This window comes from Fomitopsis serialis, assembly GCF_022376445.1.
Source record: "Fomitopsis serialis strain Sig1Antser10 chromosome Unknown B0H18scaffold_27, whole genome shotgun sequence".
Classification (NCBI taxonomy): Eukaryota; Fungi; Basidiomycota; class Agaricomycetes; order Polyporales; family Fomitopsidaceae; genus Fomitopsis; species Fomitopsis serialis.
The window spans coordinates 49,560-69,211 of record NW_025954987.1 but is presented as its reverse complement, the minus strand read 5'-3'; the positions used below and the strand labels follow the sequence as shown (position 1 = coordinate 69,211).

General features: G+C 58.8%; 6 protein-coding genes across 6 annotated transcripts; 3 read left to right on the top strand and 3 right to left on the bottom strand.

Moving 5' to 3' along the window:
• Positions 1 to 252: 252 nt before the first annotated feature.
• On the top strand, positions 253 to 1,484 carry B0H18DRAFT_279778 (uncharacterized protein). The gene is made up of 3 exons (XM_048037388.1): positions 253 to 559; positions 618 to 1,426; positions 1,476 to 1,484. The coding sequence occupies exons 1-2, from the start codon at positions 327 to 329 to the stop codon at positions 1,381 to 1,383; spliced, it is 999 nt and encodes a 332-aa protein (XP_047894215.1). The 5' UTR covers positions 253 to 326; the 3' UTR covers positions 1,384 to 1,426; positions 1,476 to 1,484.
• Positions 1,485 to 2,741: 1,257 nt separating this feature from the next.
• B0H18DRAFT_954289 (uncharacterized protein) lies at positions 2,742 to 4,333 on the top strand (the record flags this gene model as incomplete). Its single annotated transcript, XM_048042256.1, has 3 exons — positions 2,742 to 2,957; positions 2,985 to 3,008; positions 3,062 to 4,333. 3 exons carry the CDS (start codon positions 2,742 to 2,744, stop codon positions 4,331 to 4,333), a joined length of 1,512 nt encoding a protein of 503 aa, XP_047894214.1.
• Positions 4,334 to 12,133: 7,800 nt separating this feature from the next.
• On the bottom strand, positions 12,134 to 13,975 carry B0H18DRAFT_1002530 (septin). The gene is made up of 7 exons (XM_048028382.1): positions 13,801 to 13,975; positions 13,691 to 13,742; positions 13,281 to 13,629; positions 13,104 to 13,221; positions 12,856 to 13,051; positions 12,535 to 12,794; positions 12,134 to 12,472 (listed from the first exon to the last, which is right to left on the bottom strand). The coding sequence occupies exons 1-7, from the start codon at positions 13,858 to 13,860 to the stop codon at positions 12,350 to 12,352; spliced, it is 1,158 nt and encodes a 385-aa protein (XP_047894213.1). The 5' UTR covers positions 13,861 to 13,975; the 3' UTR covers positions 12,134 to 12,349.
• A 659-nt stretch (positions 13,976 to 14,634) lies between these two features.
• On the top strand, positions 14,635 to 15,161 carry B0H18DRAFT_279701 (uncharacterized protein). The gene has a single exon (XM_048037387.1). The coding sequence runs from the start codon at positions 14,725 to 14,727 to the stop codon at positions 15,028 to 15,030; it is 306 nt and encodes a 101-aa protein (XP_047894212.1). The 5' UTR covers positions 14,635 to 14,724; the 3' UTR covers positions 15,031 to 15,161.
• Positions 15,162 to 15,292: 131 nt separating this feature from the next.
• On the bottom strand, positions 15,293 to 15,988 carry B0H18DRAFT_954285 (uncharacterized protein; the record flags this gene model as incomplete). The annotated part of the gene is made up of 1 exon (XM_048042255.1): positions 15,293 to 15,988. The coding sequence occupies one exon, from the start codon at positions 15,986 to 15,988 to the stop codon at positions 15,293 to 15,295; it is 696 nt and encodes a 231-aa protein (XP_047894211.1).
• A 1,289-nt stretch (positions 15,989 to 17,277) lies between these two features.
• On the bottom strand, positions 17,278 to 19,614 carry B0H18DRAFT_1002514 (cytochrome P450). Its single transcript, XM_048028381.1, has 12 exons — positions 19,311 to 19,614; positions 19,125 to 19,257; positions 18,890 to 19,078; positions 18,684 to 18,832; positions 18,522 to 18,637; positions 18,362 to 18,473; positions 18,297 to 18,310; positions 18,054 to 18,243; positions 17,919 to 18,000; positions 17,735 to 17,860; positions 17,553 to 17,684; positions 17,278 to 17,495 (listed from the first exon to the last, which is right to left on the bottom strand). Exons 1-12 carry the CDS (start codon positions 19,486 to 19,488, stop codon positions 17,435 to 17,437), a joined length of 1,482 nt encoding a protein of 493 aa, XP_047894210.1. The 5' UTR covers positions 19,489 to 19,614; the 3' UTR covers positions 17,278 to 17,434.
• Positions 19,615 to 19,652: the final 38 nt, after the last annotated feature.

The following is a 19,652-nucleotide window of genomic DNA, read 5'->3' as shown; positions in this document are numbered from 1 at the left end:
TGCTGACTGAGCATGCAGAGTAGTTTATACTGTATACGGCATCGTCGACGAGTGTTCCGCATCAGAGTTTCCCGGACGTAAGAACATAGGGAGGATGGGGAACGAATTGTGGAGCCTCCGAGTCCGTTGAGCGCTTAGCATCAACGCGTCGCGTCGCGTTCACGTGACGTTGTTGAACGCCAAACCTGTCAACCAGAAGCGCCCGTCTTCAAAAAGCGCCGTTCGCGTTCCGTTCCGTTCACTCATTCTTGAACCTGAACCACCTCCATCTGTCTCTGCCTTCTTGTGATATACGTCGCCTTATTGGTTGATATCTTGCATACACCATGTTGATATTCGCCTTCGTCGTCCAGGGTGCCGCGGCTCTCATCGGCGCCCTCGCCCTCATCGCCTCCGTCCCGCTCGCCGCTCCGGGGACTCTTCTCATCCTGCGCGAGTGCACACGCTCGCTGGACTGCTCGACTTGTGGCAGTATGTTGATGCTGGAATACTCGCGGAACATGGGTCACTACCAGCGGGTGGTCAAGCGTTCGCTGAACACGCTTTTTGTCGCTCATGGGTATGTTGCATGTTCTACGACGCCGCCGTTGACTTATGACTCTCACCCGACTGTGCAGCCTGCCTCCGGCCCGCCTACGTTACGGCCTTGAACCTCCTCCGGACCCGGATTTCGTTCGTCTCATCCAGTCTGGCTGCGGCTATCCCGGTGGTCTTTGCTCATCGCTCGACTTCAACCCGACGCAGACGTCGTCACTCGACGGCCTCGTTCGCCCCACCATGGTGCCAACTCGTCCTTCGGTCGACTTCCTACTCTCAGACAACTTGGAGCTGCCTCCCGTCTACGTCTGGTCGACGTCGATCACGGTGCCCATCATGGTATCTACTGTTGTCGGGGAACTTGCAAGTCCTGCCGCTTCTCTGTCTAACGCAACATCCATGGCCGCCTCGCCTCTTGATTCGGCTGAAGGTCGCCTAGCTCCGGCGGTCGATATGGTGGATCTCGTTCCTCTTATGGCTGCCGGTCTCTTCCTGTCGGTCTTGGTTATCGGCACATGCCTGGCGCCTCCTCGCTACTCCGTCGAGTCTATGCCGAACTGGCGGTTCGTCTCTTCCCAGGCTTCCTCGGACGACACCGAGTTCTGGCGCAAGTACGACGATCTCGAAGCTGGTCTGGCGTCTCCCGACTCTACGTATTCTGTGGGCAACGCGTCTCATCCTTGTTCGTCATCAAATCCTGCAAGCGCAACTATGCCAGCTGCGGCATCCCAAGCGGTTCATCACATCGCGGAGCGACCTCCTGTTGAAGAAGTGCACGTCGGCATTTCCTCTACTTCTGGTCGCGGTTCGATCCCTGGTGAACCTCCTGCTAGCCCTCCTGGTTGAATGTTCAGTCTTGTCGCACGCGTATCTGGTGTCGTTACATAAGGTTCGTCTCGTAGAAGCTTTGGTCGTTGCGCTCCGCTGACGGTCCTGAGTAGCCAGATTCGTCAACTCCGAGTCGTACACTCGTCGTCCTGCAAATCCTGCAACCTATCCTTATCCATATCTATTCGTCTTGGGATCTTCTTTTGGCTTGTACTCTATGTTTCTTTTTGGGTTATGTCTCATCACGATTTGAATACTCTGTTTCGTCCTTTTATCCTGACTCGGGGTTAGAGGAACCTCATTGCAACACCGGACGCGGTGTTGCAGTGCGGCTTCTCGCAATGACCCAGGTGTCTGTACTGTATGGAACCTGCGCCCGTAATACTTAGTCATGTCACGAACGTACTTTATGCCTATGATTCTTCTAGTGTTGACTGTTATTGCGCAGATGTATTGAACGCGCCTGGCAGATTGTATCTCCCGACCACACTGCGACGGCATCAAGTGCACCATTCTGCACTTGTTCTGTACCGATGCTACTTTTTGAGCTTCGAGGGTGAATGTCACTTAAGCTTTTAGGTTTTCACAGCCGCGGCGCTGACTTAGCGTCGAACGCGTCTGACAGCTCCGTTATTTGCATATCATCAGTCCTAGTCATCCTCTGGACGAGTGCGCATAAACAGTCAGACTCAGAGCCTGTATACATACCATATTTAACGTTATGTAGGACCAACGTTGGGGCGGTACATAGTACTCCAGTACTTGGGACCTACGTCCGCGACGGCTGGGGCGGAAGCAGTACTTGAGACGTCCGACTCGTGCGTGCTACCTGTCAAGGGAGCTCGCAGGGCTCCTTCGGCCGTACGAACGATCGCGCTGGAGTGTCCCGCGTTGTGCAAATAAGTAGCTGGGAATGTCTTATTCTGAAATTACGGCGAGCCATCGGTGGTGGCGGCGTCACTGGCAGCTCGGACGCCCCACGGGCGACTCGGAGCGCGCATCTTGCTCCTTGCCGTCCACCACGAGTTGTCGTCTCACCCGCTAGCCTCCACTGCATGTCGCTCTCTATGGCACATGTGATTCGCTCGTATATTCTCTCTTGTCAGCTAGTTCGTACCGGCTTCCCATTACTAAGTAGCGCATTTGGTCCCGCGACCATTCCCGCGCCCCGGCCGCACCATGTTCACGTGTGCTTGCGGCCTGAGGATATAGAACCTTGAGCTTGAGGCCAGCTGAGGCCCGAAGCTTTCGAGGTTCTCTCGCACCCTATTTGTGGTCCACTGTACTCCGGTCCCCGTCCAACTCACTCTGAGACAACCGTCGCACACCGGTATAGCCGGTCTCGCGTAGCTGGCAACCCCTCCGAGCCTACCGACATGCCAGCCATGACGTCTACCCCTCATCGTGCTCTGTACTGCAATGACATACTCGAGGAGATCTTTCTCAAACTACAGGAGCAGGATGAAGATGGCACGCGGTCGCTTGGCTCACTCGCCAGAGCTGCCGTAGTGTGCAGAGCGTTCTCGTCCTACGCGTTGGACGCGCTGTGGGCAGACGTCGACTCGCTGAAGCCCATCCTACGATTTTTCCGGGTGTGTCGACAACAGATTGCATGCCAGTGCTATGATCTCACGAATCCGAAGGTATGCTCCTCGTACGCACCTCATTGGAAGACGTGCGAGCTGATTGCTCGCAGACGACGGCGTGCATGGAGCGCACCATCGATGCTCAGTCGGTGTCGAGGTTTCAAGAGTATGCGTGGCGCATCCGTGCGCTGCATGTCCACTCCGAGCACGACCAGAGCGCGCGCTCCGCATTCCTCCTCGCCCTGTTCAGACATGAACGTCATTCCGCCGCTCTGTTCCCCAACCTGCGGCGCCTCCGGTGGCAAGCCCTCTTCCTGCCCGATCCAGGCCTACAGCTCGTCCTAACCCCCTCTGTCCGCCATGTCGAGCTGAATTGGGACGATCGGGACTGGAACGAGCGGTGGGATGCGCCCGTCGATGGGTCCGCAGTGATCTCTCAGGTCCTGCATACCATGCAGAAGGAGCTGCTCGATCTCGACGAGCTCCATCTCAGCGGTATTTGCGAAGCACTGACGTTCCCGACTCTGAATCATTGGACACATCTTCGTGCCTTCGGCTCACGAGATCTCACCGTCGACGTACCGAACTTCGACGTTCTCTCCCAATTGGTGAACCTGCAGGAGCTACAGTTCTCGGCTTCAGACGAGGTCGCACACCATACGGTCCAGAGTGGTTTTCTCAGTCTACGATCCCTTATCATCTCCGGATCATCAGCCCGCATCGCCTTGTCCCTCCCTTCGTTCCGGCACTCACCACACCTGCACACTCTCCAACTGCACACAGACTGGCGCGCACCGTCCCAGGTGGCGCCTCACCTCTTCCAGGCGCTCTCCGACCTGCGCCACATCGAGCACTTCCTCCTCGACGCGGAGTCGATCGGCATCCCCAGCTTGACCGACAACATCAGCCCGACCAACACCCCCAGCCTGACCGACGTCCCCGGACTCTGGCGCGGCCTCAAGACGTGCACGATGTCGATCCGCTGGCCGTACGGACAAGCGCTGTCGCTCCCGCTCGAGCTGCTCCTCGCGTTCGCGCGGCAGTGCCCGCGCCTCGAGGCGCTCTCCCTACCCCCCCTCGACTTCCGCCCGGTCCTCCCGCCCAACGCGCCCCCGGAGACGGCCGTGCTGTCGCGGTCCCTACGCGAGCTGAATGTGAGTAATATGGTCGACGGCGTGCAGTGGGAGTGGGAGGAGGCGCTGCCGCTGTTTGTGGACCGCGCGTTCGCCGCGCTGGACCTCCGGCGGATGGCGCGGAGTGCGGATAGGAGGGTCGAGAAGCCGTCGCCGCCGTTCGACGATAAGTGGCTGCGGTGGGCGGCGGTCGTTGAGAAGGTGAAGGCGGTGCGGGATAGACGGAGCGGGGGCGGGGCGTACCAGTGAAGATACCCTGAAGATACCCATGGTTTGTGCAGATTCCGAGGCCACGCGGGATCATATCCGGAAAGCCTGATCTTGCCGTCTAACTACCTTACTTTCCATCATGTTGTTGTTGCACTTCTAGGTTAAACTTGTATGTATCTGTAGCATCACAGGGACTGTATCGTCTCGCCCTGCAGTTGGGACCGTCATTGCCAATTGTCGCTTTGCTACGTTCTGATTTTGTTGTATACCACTCAGTGCCCAGCCACCATGCTAGTGTGTCTGAGTCAGTGCTTCAGTACAGACGAGGGTATGCAGAACCTCTCCGGGCGTTGTGTTGTCGCATGAGGAGAATGGGAGAAGATGCTCTCCGGAAGAGCTACAACAGTTCTCCTTAATTAAGCGGATGGAACCAGCGGTGGCCGGCACAATGGAGTAAGTTACTGCATTGTATAATTTACGGATTGCATGGAATGCCGCCCAATTATGTTAGACGTTCAGCGAGTACTGAGCGCTGAGCACTGAGATTCAGGCCTCAGATGAGGGTGCCCTAAAGGGACAAGCGGAGATGCTTCATACCTATGCAGACTGAACGCATCCTCGATCTCTCCCTCAATATCCTCTCGACTCTGTCCCACGTATTGGAAGCAGACTTACTAGTGCCGAGGTCGCCGCCCAGGTCCAGCGCGGGGAAGAGCCGCTCGATGTACGTCGCGACGGCACTTGCATCGCAGCCCGCCTCGCCAGTGGGCGGCATCGACTGTAGCGTCAACTCTCGCACGGAGAGGTTCTGCATGGTTATGCCTCGCTCATCCGTAGACGCGCTACCGGTCACTTTCTGGTAGAAGATAGGCGGGAAGTCCACCGGAGGCAGCGCGAGCTTGTGCAGCGCTCTGCAGTGTCTGGCGACATCTTCCAGCACCCGAGCGGACAACCTGGCAGAGCCACGCAGGTTGTGCCACTTCAACTCGAACTCGAGCAGCTGCTCTGGCGGCCATGCGCTTGCCAAGGATGATAAAGCTTCGTCCATGGACACCGCGCCCGAAGCTCTAGCCGGACGCTGCGCAGGTGTCGAAGCGCCGGGATGGCGCTGATGAGAGGTGCCTCGCCCGCCGAAGACGTGGACGTGCTCGAGAGGCGGAGGGCGGACAAGCGGGGTGCGGGGGAGAAGGCCAGCAGAGCAGCAGCGAGCGCGGTGGACGGGCCCGACAGCGTGAGTCTCCGCAACGCCGGCCACTCCGTACCAGACTCTGTCCGCCCTGTCGCGCCGTCGACCCTCCCCACCGCCAAGTCGCAGTCATCGAGTATGAACCGGCTCCCCACGCGGATATCGACCTCCTCGAGTACGCGCATCTCCGCGAGCATGCGTAGCATGCCCGCGTGCACTTCGACGTCTGCGATGCTGACTGTGCGAAGCTGGTCCCATCCGCGCAGCGCGCTCACGACGCTCGGTGGGTACCCCTCCAGGCCCATGAGGCGGAGTTCGCGCAGCGCGGGCGCACACACTGCAGCCTGTGCGAGCAACGCGGAGAGCGGGGGGCCGTCCTCTGCGACGAAGGGCCCGAGGGCGCCGTAGCACGAGACGCAGTGGAGGCGGAGGGCGCGGAGGTGGGGGGAGAGCAGAAACGGGAGGGAGGGGTCGCGCCCGCCGAGGACGCCCCAGGTGAGGGAGGCGAGGCGGGGAAGAGCGGTGTGCAGGGGGGAGGCGAAGCGCATAGGAGAGGTGGGCAAGGAAGGCGGAGCGCTTTTCGGACCTGTGCTTCATTTCGCGGGGGACCGCCAGGGTGCGCACGCGGGGGGCGTACTTGCGGAACCGCACGAGGTTCTCGGGAGGTCTACGACGCTGAGACACTGTACCCGTGGGGTGATGAGTCTGGAGAGGGCGAGCGGGGCGGCAAGGAGAATGCCTTACGTAGTAGTAGCCATTACATCCGGCCTGACAGCCTTCGAACAGCTCGAGGATTGGTTGAAGGGAGTCAAGTTCCATCCAGAGGGTATCTAATGCGGGCTCGCAGAAGACCTGACAAACGCGGGCACAGGCGTAGAGTGCTCGCTGAGGCTTGTCGTCTGGAGGGAGCCTCTGGACATGGCGGAAGATCTCGTAGAGTATGTCGTCGCAGCCGAGAGCAAGATGTGCTTGCGAAGGGGGCATGTCCCGCTATCCGTGAGTATGTACGGTGTGACGTCTCCAGTCAGTCTGCTCGCAAGAAGGGGGGAAGCAATGGGTACGTCCAGGTGTCCCTCACCATCCCTCGCTTTATGGGCACGCGCCAACAGATCTGCGGTGAGCGGGCGAACATGAGCAGATGACGATCACTTGACCTCGGCAGCAGCGGTAGCTTCCTTAGCAGGACGCACGTAGCTAGGAGCTAGGGGCGAAGTGGATCAAGAGGACGTACCACGCATCGGCGCGGCGCGCTGTGTGACCAGCCTCATCAGACAGAGTCCTGCTGGCTGCACTGGGAAGTACGTACGAGGCAGTCCAGCGACGAGTGAAGGTGGAGCATGGCGCACCGGCGGCCGAGGATAGCTTTCGCACCCCCTGACATTCGTCGATATGGTAAAACCTCGACGGGAATGCCCCATATATACCAAGACCGACACGCTCCGCCTCTGCGCACATTTACGCTCGAGGTCTAGGATGTGGAATTGGTTGTAAGTAGATGTTGCGATTGAAGATCTGAGCGGCGGACTGTTCTGTGGCTGGATGACACTGATATGTTCCACCGACGGATCATCCAGTACCATTACGTCCTCTTCAAGCAAGCGATGCGACTGTAGACTAGCGAGACGAGAGCGGTGAAGCAAGGCGGCAGTACGGTGGCGTACTCTTGGGCGAAATCGTCATTATATGTAAGTCGGGGCAGTGCGCAACCATGACAGTCGTTGGAAGGATGAGTACTGAGTACTGAGTACTGAGTGGCGGAACTCGGCAAGCCTGGTGGTAGTACTGCGCCCGACGTTTACTTTAACTTATGTATAGCCTGCCGCTCGGGGGCAATCTCCTGCACATCTGGCGTTCGTAGGTGTCGCACGACTGCTCTATGGGACTGAGGTTGGGCTGAGGTTAGTGCGCACACTTTTGACGAGATCGATGACCAGAACTGTCGACCGTCCTCTTCTGCGAGCCGGAGACACCTCCGACTCGGAGTCCAATCTTCTCGTGAGCTCGCAGCAGATCACTTATTCAAGGCATATGACCAGAAGCTCCGTGTCTTCTGTGTATGCCACCCTTCGCCTTCCGCGCGCTCTAGCCTCTGAGTCAGCGCTTGCGAACGAGGGTCAGAACTTTGTTTACTGTACTATATGTGTATCCACACGCCTGTCTTTCTGGGTTTGCGACCGGTCTTGATGCGAGCGATGATCCCACTGCTAGCATGCACCATTGAACGGTAGTATATGGGTACGGTAGCTTACTTTCCCCTTGGTTTGTTTGTTTGTGATCCCTTTATTGTCACTGAGGGCGAAGCCCCTTGGTTGGTTGAGAGTAATTTGGACTGCGTTCACAAGGCTCTGTGTAATAGATCCCGTTCACAGCGGTCTGCATTCGGCTCGATCTACACACCTCCGGACTGTTGTTCGGACGAGTGGTAAACACATGTCTGCAGCGCCCTCGCGTCTTCGGTGGTGTCGTGAAATCACGCCCTGGGGTATGAACGTTTGAACCTTTCCCCGTCGGAGACTCGGAGTGCCTGGTGTGTTGTGCTCACATGAGCGGCGCAGTGGTGAGCAGCGTTCACGCGCACGAGTGCCGCGGAAGAAAGGTCTGCAGGCTTTATGCACGCTGGGAGTTATAGCGCTGCTCGGGGAGCGACAATGTCGTAAATGATAAGATAGCCGATCGCGAGCGGTGCGAAGACATCACGAAAGTGGGGTGCAAGATGTGACGCAGCTGAGAACGTCTGTCGGCGCGCTCTCTGGGTGCATACCAGCGTACCTAACAAAGGCGGGTGAAGATTCAGAGGAAATGGTAGGTGCGTTGACTACATCCATTTAAAGGACAGAGACAGCAGAGCGAACAGACTTCGTGGCGGAGGCGAGAAGGGCGCGTGGGAGAAATCACGCGGAGGCAGAGAGAAGCCCCGTTTTGGGGTTAGGAGAGCGCCAGGCGAGCCCGGCTTCCCACTGCGGGCGGCCGGCAGCGACGAGGGCTTCCGTGGTGATGGCCGCAGCCGCGCACACAGCGGGCGCGCCTATCGAGGCGTGATCAGGCCGGATTGGGACGGGCGGGCTGGAAAGCGGCGTCGGTGTCCCGAAAAGGCAACATCAGTGCGCCACCGCCATGCCCCGGGTGGGGCGGCGCAAACAGGACACAACACGGGGAGCAGCATATAGACATGGGCCTTCTCTCTTCGCCGTCTGCACTGTCCTACGCGCTCCCCGCTATGATACCCCGCTCCAAACTCGCCCGCCGCGTCGCCACCAACGCCCGCCGCACTGCGCTCGCTGGTGGCCGCCACTATGCTACCCCCGCTGACGAGAATGGCCGGGCTGTCGCCCGTGACGACCAGAGCAAGCCGCCTCGCCGCATACGCGAGAAAGAGGCCAACGCCGCTGTCCGCGCTGTTCAAAGGCGCATCCAGAAGGCTGAGACGGACGAGCGTATGGATATCACTGCCGCTCTCACAGAGGTGAAGACGTGAGTCGTGTGTTTTCTGCGTCGCTTTTGTCGAGTTTCCGCTCTACGCATCACTGGACATACACTGGCCTTGTCTGGCCACACTTCCTGATGGGGCAGTGGGATGTGACATGCAGCTCGTTACGCGAGAGCACATATGCTAGGCTCAGTAAGCGCTCAATGTACCCGGGTCCGGGATGGTCGCACTCAAGACGCAGCACAGTCGCGGAATGCGACGACGTCCAGTTGCAGCTGATGCTCCCAGTGTGCTTTGTCTCGTGGATGTGCACACAAGCTGCGGCGCGATTTGCCTTGTTGGATCAAGAGATTACATCATGCTCATGCTACATCTTCAGATACATGGGCGGTTTCACTGAGCCCCAACAACTCCGGACTGCCAACTGGTGGCCGGGCGGCCCCTACGAGGTCCGCAAACGGAACTATGAGCCGCCCTCTCCCGTCGCCTACACCCGCACACTGTCTTCATCGCCGAGTCGCGCTACCCCATCCGGCATGAGATCGGCCGCCCAGACACGGTCGAGCAGTTCGTCGGCGTCTGCCGCGAGGAGGACTTCCCCGCCGTCATGGCGCGACTCAACAGCGAGCGCGCCCCCGAGGATACCATGGAGATGATGGACAATGCCCGGTGGCCGTGGGGCCCGCAGAAGAGGGTGCCCCGCGTCAAGTGGTTGGATAGAGACGAGACGCACGAAGAGATCATGCGCAAGATAGACGAGTTGGACCACACGGAGGCTTTCGACGCCGTCGTTGACGCGGAGCATGGGGCGGCGATGTCGGAGGCCAAGTGGACCAAGCTGGAGGCGAAGTTGGCCGCGGCGAAGGCTGCGGCTGAGCGGCCCGTGCCGAAGATGAAGTATCAGGGGAAGAGGACGTATGCACCCCGCCGCCCCGTCCGTGCCACGGAGCTGCTCATGCCGCAGCGCCCGAGCGGCCGCGCCGAGCAGCGCCGTGTCTTCCACTTCTCCATGCACCCGCGCGCGGAGAACGGTGACCCGAGCAAGCCTCCTGAGGGCCCGGGCTCTTTCGAGATGCGCAGGCAGATCCCCGGGTCGACGTGGGCCCGCCCGCACAAGCCGTCGCAGGACGCCGATGACGACGTCGTGCCGTCGTACTACGTCGAGCGCAAGCGCCAGAGGTCGGAGGTCGCCGAGAGGAAGGAGGAGGAGGGCAGCTTGATGGCGGAGCTCAACGCCGGTATTCTCAGCGAAGGTCTCGCTGCCGAGACGAAGGTCCGTGAAGAGAAGATCCCCGTCGAGGTGCGCATGCCTGAAGAGGGTCTCGTCATCCATCCGAGCGGGTTCGAGCCCCCGACGCCCGAGACCCACTTCCACCCCGCCGTTGCGAAGAAGCCGACGGAGGACCACCCGCTTGTCGGGACGCTCAAGCAGCGCTGGGATGACCTCCCCGCGACGGACGCGGTGCCCCTCGCCCGAACTATGACGAGGGCGTCGAGACAGATTTCTCACGGAGGAAGTATATGCGCGACCAGGCCGAGTTGGACGCGGCGGAGGTGCTCACGAACCCGGACGTCGTCACGCACCCTGCGGGCACGCAGGCGGAGCCCTCGCTAGCGGGCGCTGTCTCGCAGCTCGGCCCCCAGGCGGCGTCGACCGGCGGGCAGCGCTCGCAGATCCCGGCGTCCTCGTGGGACACACCCGAGCGCCAGACGGTGCTGACGCGGCGCCAGCGCGAGGAGAACACGCGCGACGACGTCGTGCCGACGTACTACATCGAGCGGAAGCGCCAGCGGTCGAGCATCGCGGAGCGCAAGGAGGAGGAGGGCGGCCTGATGTCGGAGCTGAACGCGGGCATCCTCTCGGAGGGCCTCGCGGCGGACATGAGGGTGCGCGAGGAGAAGATACCCGTGGAGGTGAGGATCCCGCATGAAGGCACGGTGCGCCACCCGAGCGGCTTCGAGCCCCCGACTCCCGAGACGGAGTTCCACCCGACGGCGGCGAAGGTCGCGACGGAGGACCACCCTGTAATTGCGACGAAGAAGATACAATGGCACGATTCGGAGATCATTAGAGGCGCGAACGGGAACGGGAATGGGAACGGCAACGGCAAAGGGAACACGTCTACGTCGAGCAGCGGTGCTCGCGGCCTGCACACGAGTGCAGTCCTTCGCGCCTTGGCTGTGTCGGACTCTACCTTTGGCTTCATGTCGCCCTCGGTCATGCGCAGCCCTGCACCCGCGCGGGACGTGTCGCTCCCGCAGCCGCCGAGACAGGCTACTCGTCAGCAAGATGCCTTCAAGCTCGACGAGGATGACGAGGTAGACGTCAACGCGGTGGGCAACCCGGCCGCGGCCAACGCTGCCGTCCAGCAGGTGCGGTCGGAGTACCTCCCGACGCTGGCGGAGACGCCCTTCTGGCGGCCGCTCCTGAGCGTGACGCTGCAGACGCGCCCGCTCGCGACGACCGTCGCCCGGCTCTCGCGCGCGTACGCGCGCGGGACGCCGTTCTACTCCACCGTCGACCCGCACGACCGCAAGTACGGCCCGTCGATGGGCGGGCGCGTCCGCAACATGCGCCTCAACCGCACGCACGAGCTCGTCGTCGACCTCGCGCGCCTGCTCCGGGGCGAGCGTGGCGGCCCGCTGGGCATCCGGTGGAACCCGGAGTCGCTCGGACGGGGAATAAAGGGCGAGGGCATGGCGGAGCCGATCCCGCTCGAGAAGCGGATGATCAAGGTCGGCCTGGGCGAGTGGTACAAGCACGCGGAGGAGTGGAAGGCGATCTACGCGGAGGCGGCGCGTGAGGCGGAGGTAGACGACGCGATGGAAGTGTTTGGCATAGACCAGCGCGGGGCGCGGACGGACGGCAAGGAGTGGCCGAAGCAGGCGCGGGACGAGAACGCGCCGGTTGTTGACTTGGAGGAACACATCGCGCGCAGGCATCCCGGCGTTGTCCTGAGCAAGATGGGGCGCCTGGAGCAGGAGGCCTTCCGCGTGAAGCATATGCTGGAGCACGCGAAGGAGATCGCGGCGGCGCGGGCGCAGGCTCGCCACCCCGCTGTGCTCACACCGTGAAAGAGCCTTGCGGGACATTGTTCTCTTGCTGTGGAACACAAGTTTGCTACTTAGTAGAACGCACTCACTGATACATACGTATGCACCATCCTCCATCTCTAATACCTGTAATACCATTGCAGTAGCAATGGTATGTTACGTTCACCCACATGAAAACGAGCGCACAATGCGTTCTATTCGCCGCGGCGCGGTAAGACAACAGGCAACAGCGAGTATTATCCCAAAATGAACACAAAGTAACGAGAGACAGAAAACCAAGCCGGCGAACCGAAGCGTAACGAGCGACAAGCGTGTGGGCAGGGTATCATCGAGACAAGCAACGCTTTTGGTAAATAGGTAGCAGGCGGGACAGCGTACGTATGGACATCTACCGCCTGCCAGTGTTCCGGCCGTAGCCGACCTGGAGGTTGTCCAGCTCGGCCTCGAGGGACTTGATCGCGCTGTGCGCCAGCTCCAGGTCCTTGTTGAGGCGGTCGCGCTCCTGGATGAGCTGCAGAAATATGTCAGCACACATCGTCTTGAACAACACACGGTGATGACGACGGGACGCACATGCTGCTCCCACTGCCGGAAGCGGGCCTCCTCGGCCTTGACCTGCTCGGTGAAGCGCTTGCGGAGGGCCTCCTCCTCCTCCTTGAACTTGGGGTTCTCGAACTTGCGCGGCTTGGACTCGCCCGGCTTGCGCGACTCCATCTGGCTCTGGCGGTAGTTCTCGTAGTGGATCTCCTCCGTCGTGGAGATGAGGTCGAGCATGTGCGTGCGGATCAGCAGCGAGCGCAGCTTGCGGAAGTCGCAGTGGTTCTCGTTCTCGACTGTCAGGGGCGGGATGGGTTAGTTTGTGAGGTGAGAGTGGGAAAAAGGGGGAGGACGCACCTTCGGCGACACCCCAGAGGTACTCGCGACCCTTGACCTTGCGGCCATCGGCAGTGGTGACCTCCTCGGTCGAACCGATGATGGAGAAGGGCATGGCCTCGGCGAGGATGCGCGCATGCTCGGCTGTCACCTCGTCATCGGGCTCGATGGGCGGCTGGTAGATCCTGATGCCCTGCACCTGAATGACCTCGCGGATCTAGAGCGCCTGTTAGCTCGATTCACTGACGTGGACGCATGATGAAACTCACGCGCTGCTTGAAGGTGAAGAGGTCGTTCTGGGTGAGGGTATCCGCCTTCGCGACGACGGGAATCAGGTTGACACGCGTGCCCAGACGCTTCATGATCTCGATGTCGAGAGGCTTGAGCCTGCGGAAAGACGAACTCATTCGGTATACGATGCCTGCTACACGACCGTCATCACTCACGTATGCCCGGTGGGCCGGATGAAGTATAGGCACGCATGCACTCTGAGGTCGATCTTGTCCTTGCGCTGGGGCTGCTGCTCCTGGCGCATATACGCCTCGTGCTGGTCGTCAATGAAGTCGACGATGGGCGCCCACGAGTCGCGGTTGTTGACGTAGTCACCGAAGCCGGGGGTGTCAATGACGGTGAGCTTCGTCTTGAACTGCTTTTCCTCAAGCTCGGCCTTGATGATCTCGACCTCGGTGAGCTTGTCGAGCTGCTTGTGGTGGCGGCGGTTGTAGTTCTTGGCCGGGGACAGCTCGGTGGAGAAGAGCGTGTTGACGAGCGTCGTCTTTCCAAGACCGGACTCGCCTGCGAGCATCGCCAACTGTCTCAAAATCTGCGTACACGCGAACAAGACATGCACACTCACCGACAACCATGACGGTGAAGTGCGCGCCGCGCTTTGCGACGATCTTGTGTCGCTACAGAGGGAAAATGTCACCTCGCGTCGTCAGACGAAAGACGAGGGCAGAAACATACCTGGTTGGGCAGGTTGGCGATGCCAATGCCGTCGGACGGGGGCGGGGGAGCGTTGGCCATGGCTGTGCGAGAGCTGGACGCGGTCGAGGAGAGGAGGACGGAGAGAATGCGAGCTGCAGCTGCAGACCTGGCCGACCGAGCTCGCTTCGTTGGCGACGCGCCCGTCCTCCCTGCTTGCCTCTGTTTGCCATCAGTGGCAGATCCTCCCATTCAGGCAATCCCCGCGCAGCCTTCCTCCTCCACCGCCTCCTCCTCGTCCCCGCAGCGCATCCGCAACACCGTCCTATGCGCGTGGAACATGATCCTGAATACCATCTACTCGCGTTAGTCGAAGCTTGCCACACATCGCACGCAATTCGATACTCGGCTCGCGTCGACCATGCAGGCAATTAGCAGGTCTTTCGGCCTTCGTCAAGAGAAAGCGATCAGAGCGATGACTTTTCCCTCCACGGCGATACGCTTTCATGCAGAAGCTGGAGTTTGGGTACGTGGCCCGTGCCATATCCCTTATCAAACGGTCCGTCGCTTTAATGTACAGTACGTATACAATCCCTTCCTCCGTCTCGCCGCTCTCTCCCTGAATAGCAGGCGTATGATTTCTCTGTGTGGCTCGGTGCGCCCGTCCCTGTGCCCCGACATCGAGGTTCCTTGCAGATGCCCTGCTTACAATCGACGCTGTGGAGAATCCTGTCAGTGGCTTGCTGGGAACGCAGGTCGAACGAGACTTACCACTGGGGCGTTCCATGGCAGACTTTTTGACCCGAACAAATGATCTGCCTCTACCCGGCTCTGCGTGTTTGCAACCTGTAGTGGTAGTGGCATGTTCTGGATTGGCGCTGCGCTGACCGTGCAGGCGGCAACGGCGAGCAGGAGGACGGTGAAGAAGCAGCGCATCGCGACTTGTGAATGTGATGTCGCGGGTGGATGGTGCGCGGAGAGCGACTGTCCGTGCACGACTGTCTAACCCCTGCGCAGGTTATAATCCACCTGCATTCTGCACCCGCCCGAACGTACCAGACTGGAGCCGATGGCGGATGCAAGCGGGAGCACCTGCAGAGGCAAGCGGATGTGATCGAGGTCTGCCCGATCGAGCCAGCTTCCGCCCCTAGCTTACGGGTTCACAGACGCGTCGCTATCGGTTTATCGTGGCTAGTCTTCGGTCATGGCTTCGTTTTGTCAGCTTGTAAAGACATTGGGTTGCATTCAAGGGTATGTCTGGCACTGTGCTAGCAACGTGTTAGCAGTTCCTGACGCAGCCCTTCCCCAGGCCATGTGTGCGGACAGTAATGGGTCAAGCTCAATGCAAATCTCGTGACTCTGCAAGTTGAGATCAGAGAACCAAACTCATGTGTACAGACTGGGCAAGCGAATGTCGAGGCAACGATATCGTACAAGCAACATGATACCTGAAGAGTCTAGCAGCAACACGGTGCAGAAACGCTAAGGACAGGGAACACACAGGAGGGTCATCACGTCGTGGGTTGTTGGCCGTTTAGTCCTCCTCGCTGTCTTCGTCCATCTGGTCTTTCCTGTACAGGATCCTCTTGATCTCCTTCTCGCGCCTGAACAACGCCTGCGCGAGCAGCACCAACGCCCTCACCGACTCAGGCTTCTCCATATCCGCGATCTCCTTCGACGAGCGCATCCGCAGTTCGCGCACGACCGCCGCCGTATCCCGCCCATCCATATCCGGGGGCGCGCGATACTCGACTGACACCTGCCGGCGGACGATCACGTCGTTCGGGACGCTCGTGAGCTCCGCGAGCTCGACGTCCGCGTCGGCAAGCTGCTTCATGTATGACTCGTGCAGGTCGTTGAGCTCGCGCGGGCGCCAGCGCAGCAGCGACTGCGGCGGGCGGCCCAGGACGAGCTCCCTCTTGAGCCGCTGCTCCGCGCGGGTGCTCTCCTCGGCGAACTCGTCGTCGCTGCTGAACGCGGAGTCGTCCGAGGCGATGTCGGCGGTGTGCACGCGGTCGAAGAGCGTGAGCGAGGAGAGCGCGGAGGCGACGTCGCTCGAGGTGCTGGCGAAGGACGAGGAGCCCTCCTCGGTGAATGACGCATCAGAGTCGGTGGACATCGCCTCGTCGCTGTCGTAGCCAGACTCGCGCGATTGGGATACGCTGGCGAGGTACTGCTCGAGGATGCGCGCGGTAGCGTCGGCGGGGAGGACGCTCTGAATGGTGTCCATGGCTTTGCGGTGGTTGGGGTGAGGACGGTGGGGGTGGTTTGTCTCAGGATGAGTGCCTTCAAGTAGGAGAGCTCCTGGAGCTTTGTCTGTGAGCATGCATTGTCTTATATTGGTTCCATTGTCTGACCCTCTTTTTAGCTTGACACAATGCAGCACACATGACCTTCCTAGATCCTCATACCCCTATCAGAATGGACATCAGAACATCAGAAGCTGTGTCCTGAATTGGATCTTGAGCTCTCAGGACTGTACCAGCCCTGCATGGCTAAGGTGCATATGGGCAAGAGCAGTTAATGCCACTGGCTCCCCAGAGTGAATCTAGAGTAACCTGGAGCAGTCTGGGCTCACAGCTTTCAGGCACTGATGCGGGATGCCCGTAGCTATAGAAACGAGGGGAGTGATGCGCCTGGATACTCGCGCGATGTCACGGTCCACTACCTCCTTGGTAAGTACACTGACTCGGAGTCCGCAAATGACATCTTTGATGCGTACTCATTCGTGCTGAAACACATTGTATCTAGATTAGAGACTGCTCGATGACTCCGGTGCATACGCAAGGGACTGTAACGAATTCGTCGGTTGGGATCTACTATGGCACCGCCATGCATAAAGCCCTAGGATCCACGGTGGGTGCCGCCTATCGACAGGTACTACATGGACGTGACTCCATAGTACCAGCACTCCTGATCTAGTTTTTAGACCATTCATCCGGGAAAGAATAAGTTTGCTGCTTTCGTCGACGGTATACTTTCACGGCTCTGCCCTCAGGCTCGAACGGGCCAGAGGCTGAGCGCACTCCGACGGAAAAGATACGCGTATTGGCGGTGTGTGGGTTGCCACTGCTAGCTTCCAATTAGTACGTATTCTACATGCCCGTAATCTATCTAGATCTATGTCAATAATTGCGGTAGTTTAGTTTAGGTCAGGATGGTGTGAGTCGAGAGTCGAGATCGACCGCAGTCGGTGTACAAGTCAACCTCGAGTCGATCTATTATGACGCCGTTACAGTACCATGTATCCTCGCCCGAATACGAAATCGCGGTTCGGAATTCAAATCGTCGTTGCGTACATGCTCTGTGCCATGGAAAATCATGTGCGAGTCTCGGAAGCTTGTACGACATTCGTCGGCAGTGCTGCACACGCGTGTCGCTACAGCCGCCTCGATGACCACAAGTCCGAGCGCCAACACTACTCCTTCTTAAGGTCTATAACTTGAAGATCGCCGCCGTTACAGTAATCGCAATAGCTGTCTTCATACTACCCCGGCTTGTTCAGACTGAGGGTGAGCGTTAATTGAGCCTCAGAGGCAACCAGAATCAGGTGCATCATGTTCTGAGGTACAGTGACACAATATTGGGTGTTCGCAACAAAATACCATGCTATATCACGGACCCGTGGAACACAACCACCACCCGCCGCATCAACCTCTGTCCTATCGAAGTGAGCTCAGCCATGATGGGCTGTCTTTGTACGAGGTTTGATGGTGCACTTGAAGGGTAGTGGTTGACTAGAGGATATACCATCGGTCACGAGTCGACAACTTGGAAAAGCCGAAGTGACGTACCTCACGACGCCACCTCCCCATTTAGGCTCTGAACCATCCAAGGAGAAGGCTTCGCTGACATCGAAGGACGCCAGGATGTTTGCCGCAGTTAGGAACAGAGTACTCTCTGCAAGCATTTGGCCGGGACATACTCTGTTTTCGAACGTGACTCAAGGCCTATACCGCTCAAGGAAGCGGCTTACCTTCTTCCGTACCCAAACGCGAAAATCCGTGGGTCGGGATTCAGATTTTCGTTGCTGTCGCGTAAGTAGCGTTCCGGATCCACTAGGTCGGGGTTTGGGTAGAGCGAGGGATCACGCATGATAGCCCTGCCCTAGGTGTCAGCGAGCGATTCACCCGAATCCTAATCATTGAACGCCGACATACCATGTATTAGACAATACAGTAGAGCCTGCTGGAATCCAATACCCTGCATAGTGATCATCCTGACGGACCTTGTGCGGAAGAGCTGTGAGAAATAGTGTCAACGACGAGGAGGGAACAGCAAGCCACGATGCGTACCTAAGGGTCCTGCAGGCTTGTGACGGAACACCTCCTTTAGCACTGCGTCAAGGTATGGTAGGGCCTCGCGATCGCTGAAGACCGGCGGCCGTGTGCGCCCAGTCACTGCATCTACTTCAGCTTGAGCCTTCTTCTGGATGCCCGGATTCTGTGCTATCAGAATCAAGAAAGACTCGATAACAGAGACTGTCTGTAAGACAATGAGCGGTCAGTAGGTGGTGTGCTCTACACAAGGACACCTACAGTATCGGACCCCGCTACGAATTGAATAAGCGCAAGCTAAATGTTATGATATTTGACAGGCCTACCTGTGTAGAACAGGGTTCCCGTTTTTCTGTACAGATCCTCTTCCTCTGGCGTTGCATTGGGATTATTCTGCATCAAATCGCCTGCGAAGGAAGGGAGCGCTGTCCCACGAGCCTGCGTATACTGAGTATTTGTTGCCATTCAGCATGAGATTCGGCGTACCACCTGCTCCTTCACGATGCCATACAGCTTGTGTTCGATCCTGGAGGAGTTGTCGCGCGCGTCCTTCGCAACCTTCTTGAAGCCAGCACCCGGAAACCAGTCCGGGATGTGCATCACTGTTGACCGTTAGCTTATAGCTGCGACAGCAAACAACGAACTGACGGATAGGTAGGCTGTCAACTAGATATGCTCCCGGTGCCGATAATTTGGAGACGTCATGAATGACCTTCTCCATTGTCTGGATGACCGGATCATCATAACTGTCGATCGTCAACCCGTGCGTGATCCGAAGGACAACGCTCGCGACAAGCCTGGCAGTCTGGTATCAATACTCGCTCTGATGTGCGCGGCGATGCAATTCCACGTACCACCGTATATGCAACAAGAAATTCGAGGGATCTTCGGCGAGGTTGGCGACAAACGGCGCCACGGTTTCTTCCTGAATGGCTTGCAGGCGAGGTGCGTTTCGTGGGTTGAGCGTGCCTAGGAACAACTTACGGCCCTCTCTGTGTCGACGCCCGTACGGGAACATAGCCATGTATTGCCCGAATCCAGCTCTAGGCTACGTGAGCAGCCTTAAATTAGTTCTCTAGAGTCACTTACAACTCTCCCGCCATAGGAATGATAGGTCGATCAGAGTACATAGCGCCGCGTTTCTCAAGCAAGTCGTCGATTGCCTTTCGAGAACTCAGGATGATGAACGATTGACCGATCACAGACAAGTGCATAACATCGCCTGGGAAGATTGGATGAGGACGCTTCGTCTCCGTACAACGTTCGAGCTCTTACCGTACGTTTGCGCCCAGCGTGTGAACGTCAACCAGCTGTACTCCGGGGGGATATGTAGCGCGTTTCCGAGGAAAGGGAGTCCACGTGGCCCTGGAGGCAGAGGCCCTTTAGCGTTTCTCCGAGAGATATTGTAACCTGCGAGAAGAATAGAGAGACCAAGTAACAGGATGTAAAGCATGATGGTTGCGGGGAGTTGCCTAGCACAGGCCCCGAAGAACTCGAATCAGTAGACTATAAGTATATCGGCTCACACAGATTGCCGGCCCAGGCCGCTAAGCGCAGGTCTTTCACCGTGACATTCAAATACCATCGCGTCCCACAGCTATGAAGGCGGCGTTATCT